This window comes from Oncorhynchus gorbuscha, linkage group LG17 (assembly GCF_021184085.1).
Source record: "Oncorhynchus gorbuscha isolate QuinsamMale2020 ecotype Even-year linkage group LG17, OgorEven_v1.0, whole genome shotgun sequence".
Lineage (NCBI taxonomy): Eukaryota > Metazoa > Chordata > Actinopteri > Salmoniformes > Salmonidae > Oncorhynchus > Oncorhynchus gorbuscha.
The window spans coordinates 48331119-48350609 of NC_060189.1; the positions used below are offsets into that span (position 1 = coordinate 48331119).

At 44.7% G+C, this 19491-nt stretch overlaps 1 protein-coding gene across 3 annotated transcripts in view; it reads right to left on the bottom strand.

Moving 5' to 3' along the window:
- Positions 1 to 19491, bottom strand: part of LOC124001493 (F-box only protein 41-like) — a 128838-nt gene that overhangs the window by 89359 nt on the left and 19988 nt on the right. For 2 of the 3 annotated variants that reach the window (XR_006832795.1, XM_046308306.1), the window contains exons 2-3: positions 11961 to 12851; positions 11295 to 11524 (exon numbers count right to left, since the gene is read on the bottom strand). Coding sequence is in view for 2 of the 3 variants with exons in the window: in XM_046308306.1 (XP_046164262.1) it covers positions 11295 to 11524; positions 11961 to 12545 (815 nt within the window). In the remaining variant the exon portion in view is untranslated. The remainder of the gene's footprint in view (positions 1 to 11294; positions 11525 to 11960; positions 12852 to 19491) is intronic. The other variant, XM_046308307.1, reaches the window with a different exon arrangement.

The window sequence follows — 19491 nt, forward strand, 5'->3', positions numbered from 1 at the left end:
AATGATTTATGTTATCGCAGAGGAGTCTAAAATACCCTATTTTAGGCCTATAGTGGCTGACTGTGTTGAGGAAATAAAGAGGTTGTTGCTCTGCTTGCCTATTCTATAATGGTTGAGTTGATTGAATATAACCATCGCATTCATGGTTGCTAGAAAATGATACCTTCCCTTGACAAGGAGATCTAATAACTACACTTATATTAGGCCCATATATTTTATTATTTTATGTGGAAACCACGTGCAAAAGCAACATTTCCAATACACTAAAATGATTATTTAATACGACAACTTGTACACCTCCCATCACGCTGGGAAGAAGCAGCCGTGGTCAACCACATGTGGTCAACCACACTGCGGAGTCATCTTTGCGGCTTACTCTGAACATCCAGTCTGTGATACACATTTTCCATCTCTGCAGCTAGCCTACATTTCAGTCAGAAAGACCTCACTGTTGAGTTGCCAGCTTTTCTTCCAAGCAAGGAGAGCCAATGGATGCATCCCAAATGGACCAGAAGCCCTCACAAGGATAGTAAAATAAGGAACATTCGGACAAGTGGAGACATGTCGCCAGTCCCGGAAAGGAAAAAGGCTATTTTAGGCTGAGGGGTTAGGTTTCAGGAAAATAGGATTTTGAATGGGAATCAATTGTTTGGTCCCCACATTAAAGCTGTGTGCATGTGCTTATTGGTATGTCTGGTGCTATGGCAGTAATGTGGCCATGATGACATCCCAGGCCTTGCTCTGGACAGTATCTATCCGGCCGTCCACAGACAGCCAACATATTATCTAGCCCTGATAAGCAGACTAACTGCTGAGTCAGAGGAGGGAGGGAGTGGTAAGGATAAGGACAGACAGACAGAAAGAGGTTGCTTTAACATCCTACACTGATAAGCAGACTAACTGCTGAGTCAGAGGAGGGAGGGAGTGGTAAGGATAAGGACGGACAGAAAGAGGAAGGGGTTGCTTTAACATCCTACACTGATAAGCAGACTAACTGCTGAGTCAGAGGAGGGAGGGAGTGGTAAGGATAAGGACGGACAGAAAGAGGAAGGGGTTGCTTTAACATCCTACACTGATAAGCAGACTAACTGCTGAGTCAGAGGAGGGAGGGAGTGGTAAGGATAAGGACGGACAGAAAGAGGAAGGGGTTGCTTTAACATCCTACACTGATAAGCAGACTAACTGCTGAGTCAGAGGAGGGAGGGAGTGGTAAGGATAAGGACAGACAGAAAGAGGAAGGGGTTGCTTTAACCTCTTATGGCTGCATCCCTTGTTCTCAATTTCCGCCTGAAGACATAACCTAATCTAACTGCCTGTAGCTCAGCCCCAGAAGCAAGGATATGCATATTCTTGGTATCATTTGAATGGAAACATTCTGAAGTTTGTCGAAATGTTAATTGAATGTAGGAGAATATAACACAGTAGATCTAGTGGAAGAAAAGAGAAAGAAAGAAAATACGTTTTCTGTTTTTTATTGTTGTAGCATCATCTTTCACATGTACTAGAATAGCCACACAGTCAGATAGGATGCTGGAGATAATTTTGATGGATAACACAAGAGGGCAACTGTAGGTGTGCAAAGTTTCAGACTGATAACTTCAGGAACAGTGCAAATAACTATTTACCACATATCAAAAAGCAATTCTAACACACAAAAAAATATATAAAAATGTATACAAAAATATTAGGAAAAAAATATTTTAAAAAACCAGTAGAACCCTTGGAAGTCCTCTACACAATATTTCGCTGCCTGTGCCATGTCCCATAGCAGTCTCTTTCTGATGTAAAGCAGAGGCAAACTGTACAAGTGATGCAGGTGCGACACAGAACACAATGACACCTCCATGCTGTGCCCTTTTGGCCCTGAGGCACAGTCATGCCTGCAGTAATGAACTGTGGCATATGAACACCACTGGGGGGGCAGAGGTAGAGCGGGCAGCTTGGCACCGGGGGCTCCCAGTCGGAGTCGCTATCACTGTGAAAGAAAACATTTAAATAATTGTCATTTTATCATCACATAAAATAAACAGATATGTATTGTATAGAGCAGAGGGAACAGTCACTAAGGTGAAGTGCTGTTCCATTCAACTCCAGCCATTGTTGTGGGCCTGCCCTCCCCGAACAGCACCCAATGGCTATTTCATATGGAAATGGAGGTGTAGCAGGCGCAGTGGCCATGTGTGTGTTTGCTGTTCTACTCCATTCAATTTGAATAAAAAAAGTAAAATATATATATATTTTTTGCAATGAAATGTTTGTTTGTTTGTACACAGACACACACTTCATTGCAATATATATATATATATATATATATATATATATATTTCATAAAACGGCATTAGCACTTACCCGTCCAGAAGTACGTCCTGTCCTTGCAGAAACAGCTCCTCAGCTCCTGTTTGAATCATAACACTCAAAGATTCCTCAAACAAAATAATCTGTCTCACTTTCCCGATCAATCTCTTCTATATCTGTATACTTAGACTTTGCTTGGACTTCGCCATGACGTCTTCAATGAAATCGTTGAAAATACAACTTTCTAAAATACTGCTGTGCGTAACAAGCGTCACAGCAACTCCTCTGATAGTCAAGGCGAGAATGGAGTTCGTTACGCGTGCGATTACAAACAAGGAATGGTGGTCCAACCCAAAACCATTACATACTGGCGTTTACCTCAGATCATTGGCTATCTACCCAGCAAGATTTCAAGAAGATCAGTGGTCATTGGGCAGAAATACAGTCAATCAATGAAGCTTCGCTAAAATTATTGGTGCGCAAGGAAGTAATTGCTCGTTGTCTTCAAATCAGTTCACTTCGGTCAATACTCCCAGCAAAGAAAAATCCCCTGATGTTGATTCCTGTACGGGGATCGCAGCCAGTGATGCTCTATGTGCCTCTTCTATTAACGGTCCAATGCATCACTAATGCTAGCTGAGCTAAACTTACAGTACCAATCCTTTTCATTTACCTTCATTTAAAATCAGAGAGTCACCATTGAGACCGGTGTCTCTTACGAGGGAGCCTTGCATTGTACAATTTCATAAAAATACATCAACAATCAAATACAATATGAAACAAATACAAGGCAACACATATTGGAGAAACATAAATACACCCAAAACCATCAACAACAAAAACATTCTTCATGATAAGAATCCTCTGTTCACTGCCTGAACTGCCCTAGGGACACTGAAGTATCTATTCAACATGTATTTTGGAGATCATCCCAAACATGTTGTTGAATTCGACATTTTGAACATTGAGATATTAAATAAATGATAGAGAAGAAGAAGCCTTGAGTAGGAAGAGTGGAAGAGAATGGGTTTCGTGTCAGAAGTTAAGGGTTCTCTGTAAAAAGCCAGAAGGCTTTGGAATATGTTTGATGGAGGAGAGGAGAGTGATGTGTTGATATAGGGGAGACAGATGGATATCTGTGGATTAGGTGAAGGAGTGGTTGAGGTCAGGAGATCCCCTGAAGGGAGTAATACGGATTTAGTATCCTGTTACTCTTTTCCTGTAGAACCATATATATATATATATATATATATATATATATATATAATATATAATCTGTGATGGGAGAAATATTGGGTTGTTTGATTTACAGCTGTACAGAACCTTTGGGAAGAATTAAACTTGGTTAAAGCTTATCTAGTGTCCTTGAGTTATTTACTCTGAAAAATAAGAACCTAACAGATGGCGTTGTCGGCAGGATTCACCACAATTTATAGTCAAACTATAGAATCCAGATCAGTGGAGCAAAGCTGGCAACGAACAAGGTAGGCTAGTTCCTATATCCAATATAAGTGAAGGGTAGGTTCCATATAGGATAGGTCCCTAGTGAGGATATTCCCCTGCGAGATCTGGAAAAAGGACAAAAGTCCCAGTTGCAGTGACGTTTTGGTTTAAGACGAGAGTTCTAGAAGATGGTGAGTTTTTTTTTTAAACAAAAAGAAAAGAGAGGATACTCGAACACTGTTTGATTTACGTGTAGTAGCAGCATCAATACGGAGAGAGGTTGCTTTATGCCCTATAGGGAGAGGGCGCGATGAGAGATGAGGTGGGTTATCAATAAGTGATATTTGAGGAAGTACTGGAAATGGACATAACGTCCTGTCGGTATTTTCCAGTAATAAATTCGCAGACACTATGGTATCGGTTCTAATACAAAGTATTAATTGCCCTGACCAATTCAGTATAATCCGGGGGAAGTGTGTGGTGCCATCTTAGAAAATACTTAATAATAAGGTGTGTATTATAGACGGGAGTGAAGAAATCTAAAATACCCTGAACACGGTCGGGAGTGTTTAGGGAAAAACAACTATTGATATGGCGACAAACGGAACAGTTTCTCCCTGTAATATAGAGCTCCCAGAGTTTAATAAAGCCATGGAAGCGCTGACCAAAGCGCACGAGCATTCTACCAATTCGTCTGGAATATGGGAAAAATAAGAACCTAACAAATGTGCAACTAGAAAAGTGAAGGCTGACTTACTTAACTCTCTGTGGACACCAAAGGAGTCTCCAGAGTTATCAAACCCGAGTTCACACGTTTGGTTAACTTGTCATTTTAAAATCTTAACAGTGAAGTTCGGTAAGTCGGAAGCTTGTGAACAAAAAGAGCGTAATGATGTGATCTGCGTAACTTCAAAAGAAGCACAGCCAACTTTTTGGTAAAGAATACAGTGATGAGTAATAAAAAAACGGTCTCCTGTGACAAAACAAAGGGTGCTATGAAAAACGGCATCCGGGGGAGGTTTAAAAGTAGAGGCAGCTGTACTTTGATAAATAGTTCCACCCTAATTAAGAACAGGTTGAAAGGTTGACTGCACAATCTGCTTCCTGACGACTTAAGAGACCATATCTGTGTCTGCAAAAATAGCCCACTTTAAATCTTAGTTTAACAAGCTCATTCGTATGTTTTATAAACTATAAATCATTATAGAACATCCGATGAGTGAGGATGTAATCCATCTAACTGAGAAAATCTTACTCGCAAACAAACCCTAAACTGAACCACCACAATAAAGTGTGCCAGCTATTCTCATATTCCCCATTCGCCCCCTGACTGAATTAAGTGTAATGACTATGCCTTGTTGAAGCTGCCACCAAACACAGTAGGCCAGGTGGTTTGAGCCTATGTGATACTGGTCCAGATTGTCTCCTATTGGCCAGATGTTGCTGTCCAAGCCACCCTTCAGCCTGACTGGCCAATGAGCATGCTGAGGCACTGAGTGACATGGAGACAGCGGTCAATGGGCACGCTTCAGGCACAGAGTTATGGAGACGGCAGCAAGGCCACATCTGGAGGACTGGACGTCCACAGAGAATCACACCATCAAAAGAGTGTGTGTGGACGGACAGAGAGAGCCAGATGGGGGAAGGGGGGGCGAGAGGGTAAGAGAGAGCGTATGTGGTCGGACAGAGAGAGCCAGAGGGAGGGGGGGGAGAGAGAGCGAGAGGGTAAGAGAGAGCGTATGTGGACGGACAGAGAGAGCCAGAGGGGGAGAGAAAGAGAGAGGGAGAGAGAGAGAAAGAGAGAGTGTGTGTGGACGGACAGAGAGAGCCAGAGGGGGAGAGAGAGAATGAGAGAGAGAAAGAGAAGGAGAGGGAAAGGAGGGTAAGAGAGAGCGTGTGTGGACAGACAGAGAGAGCCAGAGGGGGAGAGAGAGAGAGAGAGAGAGAAAGAGAAGGAGAGGGAAAGGAGGGTAAGAGAGAGCGTCATACCATCCATGTCGGGGTCACTGTTCGGTTTACCCTCAGAGTTCAGCCATGCATCAGTAACACTGACACAGCTGTGGACAACTGTGTGAATGGGCAGAGAGACCAAAGCACCCAGCAGCCATCATCAGCTGTGAGTTATCCACAAGGGTCCAGGCAAACACACATTCACACATGGAGTTATGGACACAAACATCACAAAATTAAAGTCAAACAATGCGATGCCTCCTGACTGTTTGGCAGGAAAACCAGGGTCCAAACCTTCTCGGTATGTGGCACTAGCAACAGCTTCTGTATATTGTCTCACTTATCCACAAGGGTCCAGATAAACACAAACTCACACGTGGATATCACAGCCACTAAGAATACACCGTAAAGCTAAACCTGTACAGTATGTGGTCTGACTCACTTGCAACAGTAAAGAGTTACTGTAGGTATAACCCACCAGGTACAACCCTAACTCAGTAAACAAGGGTACCCTCATAGACGTCATCCTGACCAACTGGCCCTCCAAATACACCTCCGCTGTCTTCAACCAGGATCTCAGCGATCACTGCCTCATTGCCTGTATCCGCCACGGAGCCGCAGTCAAACGACCACCCCTCATCACTGTCAAACGCTCCCTAAAACACTTCTGTGAGCAGGCCTTTCTAATCGACCTGGCCCGGGTATCCTGGAAGGACATTGACCTCATCCCGTCAGTTGAGGATGCATGGTCATTCTTTAAAAGTAACTTCCTCACCATTTTAGATAAGCATTCTCCATTCAAAAAAATGCAGAACCAAGAACAGATACAGCCCTTGGTTCACTCCAGACCTGACTGCCCTCGACCAGCACAAAAATATCCTGTGGCGGACTGCAATAGCATCGAACAGTCCCCGCGATATGCAACTGTTCAGGGAAGTCAGGAACCAATACACACAGTCAGTCAGGAAAGCTAAGGCCAGCTACTTCAGGCAGAAGTTTGCATCCTGTAGCTCCAACTCCAAAACGTTCTGGGACACTGAAGTCCATGGAGAACAAGAGCACCTCCTCCCAGCTGCCCACTGCACTGAGGCTAGGTAACACGGTCACCACCGATAAATCCATGATTATCGAAAACTTCGATAAGCATTTCTCAACGGCTGGCCATGCCTTCCGCCTGGCTACTCCAACCTCGGCCAACAGCTCCGCCCCCCCGCAGCTCCTCGCCCAAGCCTCTCCAGGTTCTCCTTTACCCAAATCCAGATAGCAGATGTTCTGAAAGAGCTGCAAAACCTGGACCCGTACAAATCAGCTGGGCTTGACAATCTGGACCCTCTATTTCTGAAACTATCCGCCGCCATTGTCGCAACCCCTATTACCAGCCTGTTCAACCTCTCTTTCATATCGTCTGAGATCCCCAAGGATTGGAAAGCTGCCGCAGTCATCCCCCTCTTCAAAGGGGGAGACACCCTGGACCCAAACTGTTACAGACCTATATCCATCCTGCCCTGCCTATCTAAGGTCTTCGAAAGCCAAGTCAACAAACAGGTCACTGACCATCTCGAATCCCACCGTACCTTCTCCGCTGTGCAATCTGGTTTCCGAGCCGGTCACGGGTGCACCTCAGCCACACTCAAGGTATTAAACGATATCATAACCGCCATCTATAAAAGACAGTACTGTGGAGCCGTCTTCATCGACCTTGCCAAGGCCTTCGACTCTGTCAATCACCATATTCTTATCGGCAGACTCAGTAGCCTCGGTTTTTCGGATGACTGCCTTGCCTGGTTCACCAATTACTTTGCAGACAGAGTTCAGTGTGTCAAATCGGAGGGCATGCTGTCCGGTCCTCTGGCAGTCTCTATGGGGGTGCCACAGGGTTCAATTCTCGGGCCGACTCTTTTCTCTGTATATATCAATGATGTTGCTCTTGCTGCGGGCGATTCCCTGATCCACCTCTACGTAGACGACACCATTCTATATACTTTCGGCCCGTCATTGGACACTGTGCTATCTAACCTCCAAACGAGCTTCAATGCCATACAACACTCCTTCCGTGGCCTCCAACTGCTCTTAAACGCTAGTAAAACCAAATGCATGCATTTCAACCGATCGCTGCCTGCACCCGCATGCCCGACTAGCATCACCACCCTGGATGGTTCCGACCTTGAATATGTGGACATCTATAAGTACCTTGGTGTCTGGCTCGACTGCAAACTCTTCTTCCAGACTCATATCAAACATCTCCAATCGAAAATCAAATCAAGAAACGGTTTTCTATTCCGCAATAAAGCCTCCTCCACTCACGCCGCCAAGCTTACCCTAGTAAAACTGACTATCCTAACGATCCTCGACTTCAGCGATGTCATGTACAAAATGGCTTCCAACACTCTACTCAGCAAACTGGATGCAGTCTATCACAGTGCCATCCGTTTTGTCACTAAAGCACCTTATACCACCCACCACTGCGACTTGTATGGTCTAGTCGGCTGGCCCTCGCTACATATTCGTCGCCAGACCCGCTGGCTCCAGGTCATCTACAAGTCCATGCTAGGTAAAGCTCCGCCTTATCTCAGTTCACTGGTCACGATGGCAACACCCATCCGTAGCACGCGCTCCAGCAGGTGTATCTCACTGATCATCCCTAAAGCCAACACCTCATTTGGCCGCCTTTCGTTCCAGTACTCTACTGCCTGTGACTGGAACGAATTGCAAAAATCGCTGAAGTTGGAGACTTTTATCTCCCTCACCAACTTCAAACATCAGCTATCTGAGCAGCTAACCGATCGCTGCTGCTGTACATAGTCTATTGGTAAATAGCCCACCCATTTTCACCTACCTCATTCCCATACTGGTTTTATACTGTTTTTATTTATTTACTTTTCTGCTCTTTTGCACACCAATATCTCTACCTGTACATGTCCATCTGATCATTTATCACTCCAGTGCTAATCTGCAAAATTGTGATTATTCGCCTACCTCATGCCTTTTGCACACATTGTATATAGACTTCCCTTTTTTTCTACTGTGTTATTGACTTGTTAATTGTTTACTCCATGTGTAACTCTGTGTTGTCTGATCACACTGCTATGCTTTATCTTGGCCAGGTCGCAGTTGCAAATGAGAACTTGTTCTCAACTAGCCTACCTGGTTAAATAAAGGTGAAAAAAATATATACATGAAAGGTTTAGAGTAGGCCTCTATCATCAGACTCTCTGTTTGTGGGTGAGCTCATACTGCTAACAGTACAGCAACAGTAGGCCTCTATCATCAGACTCTCTGTTTGTGGGTGAGCTCATACTGCTAACAGTACAGCAACAGTAGGCCTCTATCATCAGACTCACTGTTTGTGGGTGAGCTCATACTGCTAACAGTACAGCAACAGTAGGCCTCTATCATCAGACTCTCTGTTTGTGGGTGAGCTCATTCTGCTAACAGTACAGCAACAGTAGGCCTCTATCATCAGACTCACTGTTTGTGGGTGAGCTCATACTGCTAACAGTACAGCAACAGTAGGCCTCTATCATCAGACTCACTGTTTGTGGGTGAGCTCATTCTGCTAACAGTACAGCAACAGTAGGCCTCTATCATCAGACTCACTGTTTGTGGGTGAGCTCATACTGCTAACAGTACAGCAACAGTAGGCCTCTATCATCAGACTCACTGTTTGTGGGTGAGCTCATTCTGCTAACAGTACAGCAACAGTAGGCCTCTATCATCAGACTCACTGTTTGTGGGTGAGCTCATTCTGCTAACAGTACAGCAACAGTAGGCCTCTATCATCAGACTCACTGTTTGTGGGTGAGCTCATACTGCTAACAGTACAGCAACAGTAGGCCTCTATCATCAGACTCACTGTTTGTGGGTGAGCTCATACTGCTAACAGTACAGCAACAGTAGGCCTCTATCATCAGACTCACTGTTTGTGGGTGAGCTCATACTGCTAACAGTACAGCAACAGTAGGCCTCTATCATCAGACTCTCTGTTTGTGGGTGAGCTCATTCTGCTAACAGTACAGCAACAGTAGGCCTCTATCATCAGACTCTCTGTTTGTGGGTGAGCTCATTCTGCTAACAGTACAGCAACAGTAGGCCTCTATCATCAGACTCTCTGTTTGTGGGTGAGCTCATACTGCTAACAGTACAGCAACAGTAGGCCTCTATCATCAGACTCTCTGTTTGTGGGTGAGCTCATACTGCTAACAGTACAGCAACAGTAGGCCTCTATCATCAGACTCTCTGTTTGTGGGTGAGCCGGTAGGGGTGTGCCGAGTAGTCGGAGAAAACAAGCATCTTAACAGATATAGGCAATTTTCCTATGATCAAAGTATTTTTTAATTTTTTTTCAATCTGGGTGGTAGCGCCCAACTTTCAATCAAGTGCACGGTGCTACGTGGTCTAAAATAACTCAACTGGCTAGTTCTCCTGTCTGTAAACAGAAAGGCGGGGCTGTACGTTGATCCTGCTGCACTGATTCGATAGAGTGAAGCTTGTATTTCTCTGTCCACACGCTTCACTTGCATGTTGTTTTCGGTCTGATCGTTTAGATCGCTGCTGCCTCCAGTTCGCCTACTACTATGATACATCAAATGGTGAGGACGTTTGCAAGCATAATATCTAACAAGCCTTGCCGAGGGTAGGGAGAAAATATGAACCGCCCATGCACATTCTGACTGAGTAACAGCAAACTTTTCTGCCCGGCCTGCTGCAAGTTGAGGGACACACACACACACACACACACACACACTGTTGGGGATTAATCAGAATAGTTGGGTAACATAGATAAGATGTTTTATTTTCGTTATATGCTTGTGAGTTACTTCTCATTTAGAATGTATCTTGTTGTACTATAGTGGTGGCCATTTGCAGTTATCCTTTCCTGTCCTGGGTTAAGTTACTTGGGCCGCAGAGAGGGGAGAGGTCAAGCTTGTCTTCATATGTAAACATGTTTTTTAAACCATGTGAAGGGATGATTGAGGGGGAACCAATTATCTTTTGGCTCCACAATGTCTGTGTGCCAGTCACTGTGATCTTCTCCAGGAGGGTGTATTTGATATATGCTAGTTTTTGGTCCTGAATGGTACCAAGAGCGAGATAAAAACATAGTTTAGGAGAGACAAAGCTGAACGATAATTTATAGCCAATGCTGTCTGGCTATGTGTATCTTTGCTATAAAGGATCTCAGTTGCGATGTGTAAAGGACTCTCAGAGAATTCATTTATAGACACTGAATTAATCTGAGAGTCACAGGGTTGTGATGGAGCTCATATAATTAAAGAAGGACTTTATGATAACTCTGACTTGTGTGTGGTTTGCTCTCATGATTTGGTAATACAGGACATTTCCACTACAACACACACACACACACCAGCCTTTTTGGTCTATAAACCTGCAGGGAGATGAGGTATTTTGCCAACATCTACTTAGGCATATAAAAACTATTTTGTTTTTCACAATCACGAGTATCATCTGATCCAACTATCAACTGCCAATTTACAGATACGATTACAAGTATGGCCAGATTGGCACACCCCTATCCTACTGGTAGCAACAGTACAGCTACACAAGGCCTACACAGTACAGGTAAACCGCCATATTGTCTGACTCACTGTTGTTTGTGGGTGAGCTCCTCCTCCTTGCTGACCAGGTCCTGCTTGAGGTTGGCCAGCATCTCCACCGAAACATCCACCTGGCGGGAGAGCTCCGATGCCTTGTCCTCCAGGTCCTGTTTCTCCTGGCCCAGCCGCTCGCTCTCATGCTTGGCCCGCTCCAGCTCGCCGCTCTTCCTCTCCAGCTCAGTCTGCAGCCGGCCCACGCGTGCAGCTATCTTCTGCTCCACCTGCAATGGAGGAGGGATTTTGGTTCCAGTCCAGTGGTGGTGACGGGAAGTACTTTTTATTTGAGTTTGTTGGTACATATGTAAAATACAGAAGAAAAAAATATTCTGAAAAAAAGGGGAGAAAATACCAATAAATATATATATTTTTTTTTACTTTTCTCTTCCAAAGAAGGGTAGTGATGGGAAGAAATTAAATAAATCAGTGTTTCCCAAACCTCTTATTGAGTATTCTCATATTAGTATTCCACATATTAGCATTCTAGAACAAGCCTGATTCAATTAATGAGCTTAGTGGGTGTGGTGATAAGTTCACCAAATGAATTAGGTGTGGTAGTACTGGTATATATTATACATTGAATAAGTGGAATTAGCTCGGGGTACTCAAGGAGAGGTTAGGGAAAAACTGAAATAAATAAACGTAGATGATTACCATTACCTCCTCTGAGAGTTTCTCCAGCCTCTCGTCCAGCTCCAGACGCTCAAAGGCCCTTGCCTTCAGCCTGGCCAGACCCTCCTCATAGGCCGCCTCCACTGCGCTCGCCGCCACATTCGCCGCCACCGCCACGGCCGTGCTTTGGTTGCTGTGGGAACCGTGACGGTCACCGGCTGCGCTCATGGCTTTCTTCACAAAGATCTCCCCCAGGGGGAACTCTACATTGGGGATGTAGAGAGCCGCGGCGTTGGACGTTGTGGACAAACCGCCGAGGTCGTCGGGACAGGGAAGCTCGCGGCACGGGAAGCGACGCTCCTTGAAGTCCCTGAAGGCGGACGACCGGAGTTGAAGTCCGTCGAAGGGGTCGTTGTTGTTGCTGCGGTTGCCGCCGGGAGCGAGGAGAAGGTCTCCGTCGGCCACCAGGGGGAGTAGTGCAGCGGCGTCACACACGCTGTTGGACTTGGAGAGCACGTAGAGCGTCTCGTAGGTATGGCTGTACTCCAGGTGGGCGCGGAGGGAGGACAGCGACCGGAAGCGTTTGTGCTCCCCGCAACGAGGACAGCGGTAGGGCAGGTCCAAAGAAGCCATTCCGCGAAAGGCCGGCGGGGGGCCCCTCACGCGGCACGGCCGCGCAGACACGCCGCGGGCGTACTACTCACGGAGTATTGGGCGGGTCCTCTCATGGTACAAAAATGGTGGTGGTGAGAGTTAGATGAGGGCGAGAAGGAAGACAGATGTCTGAGGGAGGTGAGAATTAGACCAAAGGCCATTCACGCCATCACACATACTGACAGTCTGACACACACAAACACAAACCCGCAGATTCAGAATCTTCTTAGGTTGTAGATCTGTTCCTCGTCACCGTTACTTCTGCCTCACCATGAACCTTTGGCCCTGAAAGAAACAGCAAAAGAGAGTTTAGGACATTATTTGCATTTCTTACAGGTGAAGTCGGAAGTTTACATACACTTAGGTTGGAGTCATTAAAACTAGTTTTTCAAACCACTCCACAAATTTCTTGTTGACAACCTATAGTTTTGACAAGTCAGAAATGGAACAGCAGGTCCCAGACGTGATCAACGGGATTGAGATCCGGGCTCTTTGCTGGCCATGGCAGAACACTGACGTTCCTGTCTTGCAGGAAATCACACACAGAACGAGCAGTATGGCTGGTGGCATTGTCATGCTGGAGGGTCATGATGCTGGCCTTCTAGGCAGAGTTCCTCTGTCCAGTGTCTGTGTTCTTTTGCCCATCTTAATATTTTATTTTTATTGGCCAGTCTGAGATATGGCTTTTTCTTTGCAACTCTGCCTAGAAGGCCATCATCCCGGAGTCACCTCTTCACTGTTGACGTTGAGACTGGTGTTTTACGGGTACTATTTAATGAAGCTTCCAGTTGAGGACTTGTGAGGCGTCTGTTTCTCAAACTAAACACTCAAATGTACTTGTCCTCTTTCTTGCTCCATTTCTATTCTGATTAGAGACAGTTTGCGCTGTTCTGTGTAGGGAGTAGTACACAGCGTTGTATGAGATCTTCAGTTTCTTGGCAATTTCTTGCATGGAATAGCCTTGATCTCTCAGAACAAGAATAGACTGACGAGTTTCAGAAGTGCTTTGCTTCTAGCCATTTTGAGCCTGTAATCGAACCCACAAATGCTGATGCTCCAGATACTTAACTAGTCTAAAGATGGCCAGTTTTATTGCTTCTTTAAATCATAAGTTTTCAGCTGTGCTAACATAATTGCAAAAAGGTTTTCTAATGATCAATTAGCCTTTTAAAATGATCAACTTGGATTAGCTAACACAACATGCCATTGGAACACAGGAGTGATGGTTGCTGATAATGGGCCTCTGTACCCCGATGTAGATATTCCATTAAAACTCTGCCGTTTCCAGCTACAATAGTCATTTACAACATTAACAACGTCTACACTGTATTTCTGATCAATTTGATGGTATTTTAAATGGACACATTTTTTTTGCTTATCTTTCAAAAACAAGTACATTTCTAAGTGACCCCAAACGTTTGAACGGTAGTGTATGTTTTTTCAACAACAGGTCAATAATATGAAAGGCTGCACTGAAATCTATCAGTACAGCTCCCACAATCCTCTTATTAGCAATTTATTTCAACCAATCATGTCATTTGTGTCAGTGCAGTACATGTTGAGTGCCCTTCTCTATAAGCATGCTGAACATCTGTTGTTAATTTGTTCACAGAGAAATAGCATTGTATTTGGTCAAACACATTTTTTTCCCAACAGTTTGCTAAGAGCTGGCAGCAAGTTTATAGGTCTGCTGTTAAAACCATTAAAGGCCGCTTTACCACTCTTGGGTAGCAGAATGACTTTGGCTTCCCTCCAGGCCTGAGGACAAAGACTTTCCTCTAGGCTCAGATAAAGGATATGACAGATAGGAGTGGCTATAGAGTCCGCCACCATCCTCAGTAGCTTTCCATCTAAGTGGTCAATGCCAGGTTTGTCATTATTGATCGTTAACAATAATTTCCCCACATCTCCCACACTAAACTTCACAAAATCCAAAATGGTACTGCTTTTCTTTCATTATTTGTTTTTTTATGCCTGAATACAATTTCTCACTGTTCGTTGTAGGCATTTCTTGCCTATAAGTTTGCCCACTTTGCCAATGAAGTAATCATTAAAATAATTGGCAACATCAGATGGTTTTGTAAAGAATATGCCATCTGATTCAATGAAAGATAGTTGAATTCATCTTTCTGCCCATAATTGAGAAGGTTTTGAGAAAAGTACTTCTGTCAACACACAAGACAGTCATCACATCGACCGCTAGTGATGGGCATTACGAGTCTTTTCTGTGAGCAGGATCATTTGGCTCTCAAATGGCTCTTGGTTCAGTGATTCTTAGAAAGTGAACCACAACCATGAAAAAAAATTGTCAATCAAAAAAAGCCTAAAACAATGAGGCTCTCTTCTCACTAGATGGTAATTCCTCAGTGCAGAAACAATCTTCGGATAATGTTTTTATAATTTATCTGCAGATGAGATGTCTGGAGCTCAAAACGACAATGGTAAAAGTACGCAAATCAGAGAGTCAAATGAACATCTTTCACATATGAGATTTGACGTTCGCCAAAAAGAGCCGTTGAAAAGGAGCAGTTTGTGAACAAACGACTCATCACTACTGGCTACACACGGAGTGATAGACAAACACCCGCACCACACAGACATAAATGGGCAATATTGCTGGAAATTCATTGGCAGATAGTGTTAGGTTTGGCTTTTTAAGCCAATAGTGGCTAACCTGGGGTGGGATAATGTCAAATGTTGCGTTGACTAGATAGGTGGGAGCTTGCAGTGTCTGATACTTGTGAGATCTGGTTATGACAGTTTAAGATGGAACACGTGAAAATTGCATGTACTTTGGGAAATGTTTAGCGAGCTACTCATAGGTGGGCTACGAGCTACTGGTAGCTTGCGATCGATCTGTTGGAGACCCCTGATCTACTGAAGCATTGTGGTAAAAATGAATTTGAGTTATGTATAGTTAAGATGTAGCTAAAGCGGTGGTCACCAACCCTCGAGTCAAGATCGCTTTGAGTAGAAATGCAAGCTGAGATATACAGCACAGATGATTTTATTTTTTCACGGGACAAAAACGTAAGCCTATGCAACATTAACCCACTAAAAACAGCTTTGTGCAGTAGGCTATAGGCCCAGTACATTAACACTGCATATTGGCTATGTTTGTATTGCCCAGCCATTGTTGTTTTTCTCTTTCCATTTTAATTGTAGGGATTGGACACTGGTAATAGCATCGGCTGGTCAGTCTGAGGGCAGGGAGGGGAGTAGCGGTGAGGCTGCATCTCACCCTTCCTCCTCTCTCCCTCCCTCTGCTGAGAGAAAGGGGACACAGTCTTCCAGCTGACGGCGAAACTCAAGTCGCACTGCATTATTTCTGCCTCCTGCACCAATTCATGTTGTTACTCTTATGACCAGAGAAAGTGAAATAGTACCCAATATAAAAAAAGACAAGCCTATAATAATAATAATAATAATAATAATAATAATAATAATAATAATAATAATAATGCATGCTTATCAGAACCCTGCTCATTCATTGCAGCTGGTTGTACTGTGAGCGGTATTAGGGAGAATACATGTGTTGACAGTGCTGAATAACAACAACAAACAGCAGCTCTTCGCTGTATTCCTCGAGTCTCTCCCGTCATGGTTTTAAACGTTCTGTAATCTCACAGTATCCATTTTACTTTGTGTCCGAGGCTTCTTTTTACAGTCTATGGCTCAAGGCAACTGCAGATTCGGTGATCTGAGCTATCCGATTGGCCAGCTGTAGGCCTATAGGTGCACTAGATTCGCTCTCTGGTCATGCCGGGTAGGCGGAGTTCTACCTTCAGACACATGAAATGGTTCAACATGGGAACACTTTGCCGTCCTGGCGCCAGGGCTGCGGAATCAACTGCATCCACCGCAAAAACATGAAACAATTTGTTTTTAAATAGGAATGCGGAGGCCTTGTTGTTGGTTATTTTTACATAAATGTTTGGTGATCGAATAAGAATGCCTTAGAGATTGACCAGCGGACCATTCAAAGGGTGCTTGTTTGAGTATGACGTTTGTTGATGCAGTGTGCTGCAGAGTCAATGCCGGAAACAAGAACAGGCAGCACAGCTTTGTGTCCCAAATGGCACCCTATAGGTCCTGGTCAAAAGTAGTGCACTATAGAGCGAATAGGGTGCCATTTAGGACAAACACAGTTTTAGAGGGGACAACTGACAGGCTGAGCTCATTTTTAGAAACATCTGACATTTCAGTGACAAGGTCGAGACACTGCCGAGGATGTAAATTGCTGCTGAAAGCCCTTCTCTTCCCCTTCAATGCATTGTCTATTCAGTTGAAGTATTAACATTTGGTTAGCAATAAAATATAGAACGATAGACATGTTTCGATCCTATCATCCCCAATTATAGATTAGAACGATCAGAATATGACTTGGTTAAAGCTGTTTCACTAGACAAGCCTTATCCAATACATCTCCATTCAACTAATAGCCTACAAGGCTAATTCAATTATTCCTATACATATCAACGTCAATGGATAATGGTTTTATAACAGCTAAGTGACCCCAGAGACACACAGACCAGATGGACACTGCCCGTTATAACAGACAGTGGAGAGAAGAGGGAGAAAAAAAGAGAAAAGAAAAACATATTAAAATGTTTTAAAATTTTGAAAGAAAAAACAAATAAAATAAAAAAGTATTTCTCTGCCCCCTTCCCCTGGGCGCATTCCCTTGCGCTGCCCCTCACGTTCTCTTGCTCTATCACTCCCTCACCATCTCTTGCTCCCCTCCCTCCCTCCCCTTAGTACAGTGCATTCCGAGTGGATAGACATCGGGGAGTGGAGAGGTAAACATAGAGCCTATTAGTCTGTTTACCACCGCCCTCGCTCGCTACATCTTCAGGGCAACCACGCTAAGTCGCTAACAACGAAGTCTAGAGGGTTGACCCAGGCTGCATGTCTGGCACAGTGGACCCGCCTTACCCATGGCGCCACGGTCAAAGCCTCACGGTCGCCTCACTCTACCCGGTTGTTCTTCTTCCATCTGCCCTTCCCTTCCCTTGCAGGCCTTTTGATTCTGGATTCTGTCTGTCAAGACAACGACCACAGGATTTGGCCAGACAAAACAAACAGAGCTGGGGCCCGGCTTATTCCAGACAGTGAGTGTTGATGAACACAGACCCCAAAATGTGTTGTTTTTTTTTAAATCTAACCAAGCAGGTCAAATCTGATCCCTTTCCTATTTAAATGAGTGAATTTAGCTCTGAATATCTGTCAGTCAGTGTGACAACAGCAGGCTACAACAGTAGGGTCCTTGTTAATGGCATTTAACAGTCCAATGAGTCCACCCAGCCATCTGCCAATTAGAGTTCGGACGCAGAGCGTGAGCAGCTGAGCCACTGCGGTGAACATCACAATGCCGTAGCCTGCCGTTCGTCAGGGCAATTAACCTGAAAGTGGCCTCCCGAGTGGGGCAGTGGTCTAAGGCACTGCACCGCAGTGCTAGCTGTGTCGCTAGAGATTCTGGGTTCGAGTCCAGGTTCTGTCACAGCCGGGTGCGGTGCACAATTTGCCCAGTGTCGTCCGGGTTAGGGGATAGTTTGGCCGGCACGTATATCCTTGTCTCATCGCACACTAGCGACTCCTGTGGCAGGCCAGGCGCAGTGCACGCAGACACGGTCGCCAGGTGTACGGTGTTTCCTCCGACACATTGGTGCGGCCGGCTTCCGGGTTGGATGGGCATTGTGTCAAGAAGCAGTGCGGCTTGGTCGGGTTGTGTTTCGGAGGACGCATGGCTCTCGACCTTCGCCTCTCCCGAGTCCTTACGGAGTTGCAGCGATGAGACAAGACTGTAATTACCAATTGGATACCACGAAATTGGGATAAAAAAAAACAATGAAAGTGAAGCTCTTCGCGTAATTGAATCCAATTCATTCTGCATGGCATTTGGTTGGTTTTCCTGCAACTATTGTGGCGTCCCCTGTATCGTCTGATCTAATTAGTGAAGCACATTTAGCTTCAGCGCAGAGAGAGATTGCCTGCTGGGCTAAAAAGGTCCAGCATGTGAGAGATTGAGGTCAGATACTGTATAGGTAGTGGGTACTTGTACACAGTAACAGTGAGAGACTGACAGGTTGGGGTTTCAGCTAAGTCAGACCTGACCATATTGATTGTGGAATTGACTGGTGGCCTAACATTACTGTCCTGACTCATGACAAAACTGCATATCATTGAGTGAAACAGTGTTGCTTCCGTCCCTCTCCTCGTCCCTACCTGGGCTCAAACCAGGGCAACAACTGCCTCCCGCGAAGCATCGTTACCCATCGCTCCACAAAAGCGGTGGCCCTTGCAGAGCAACTACTTCAAGGTCTCCGAGCGAGCGACGCCACCGATTGAGACGCTATTAGCGCGCACCTCGATAACTAGCTAGCCATTTCACACCGCTCACATGAGCACTGTTAAAACCACATTTAGCTCAAGTGCATTTTTTAAAACAAACCTAAGAATTGATGCTAAATCTATTAAGCTTATAATAGAGATGTTGGAACACTTCAAATCCTTTAATTGTGTTGGCCACATCTGTCTTGTTATCATTTGGATGAATGCCACTGCAAACTACCGTCATCCCTAATTTCAATACATGTTTAAAAACATGTAACAAAAATTCTCAGCCACAATACAAAAAGTCTTATGAGGACCTGTTAATAGGAGAGAGCAACATTAGCTGCTTGCACATTAGTGTGCTGCTGCCATAGAGGTGAGCTCTCCCCACACAACCCCCTGAAGCGCTTTTAAACTTTAACTCACATATTACAGCACTGACAAATCTTCATGATTCGTGACTCTGAAAATATTGTGGGCAGCACAGCCGACCTCTAACCTCACCCTAGCAAAATAGCTCATCGTGATGGCATGTTTATTTCCCCTTGAACAAATTGCTATTGTTATGATTAGCATGTTAGCTTGTGCTGCT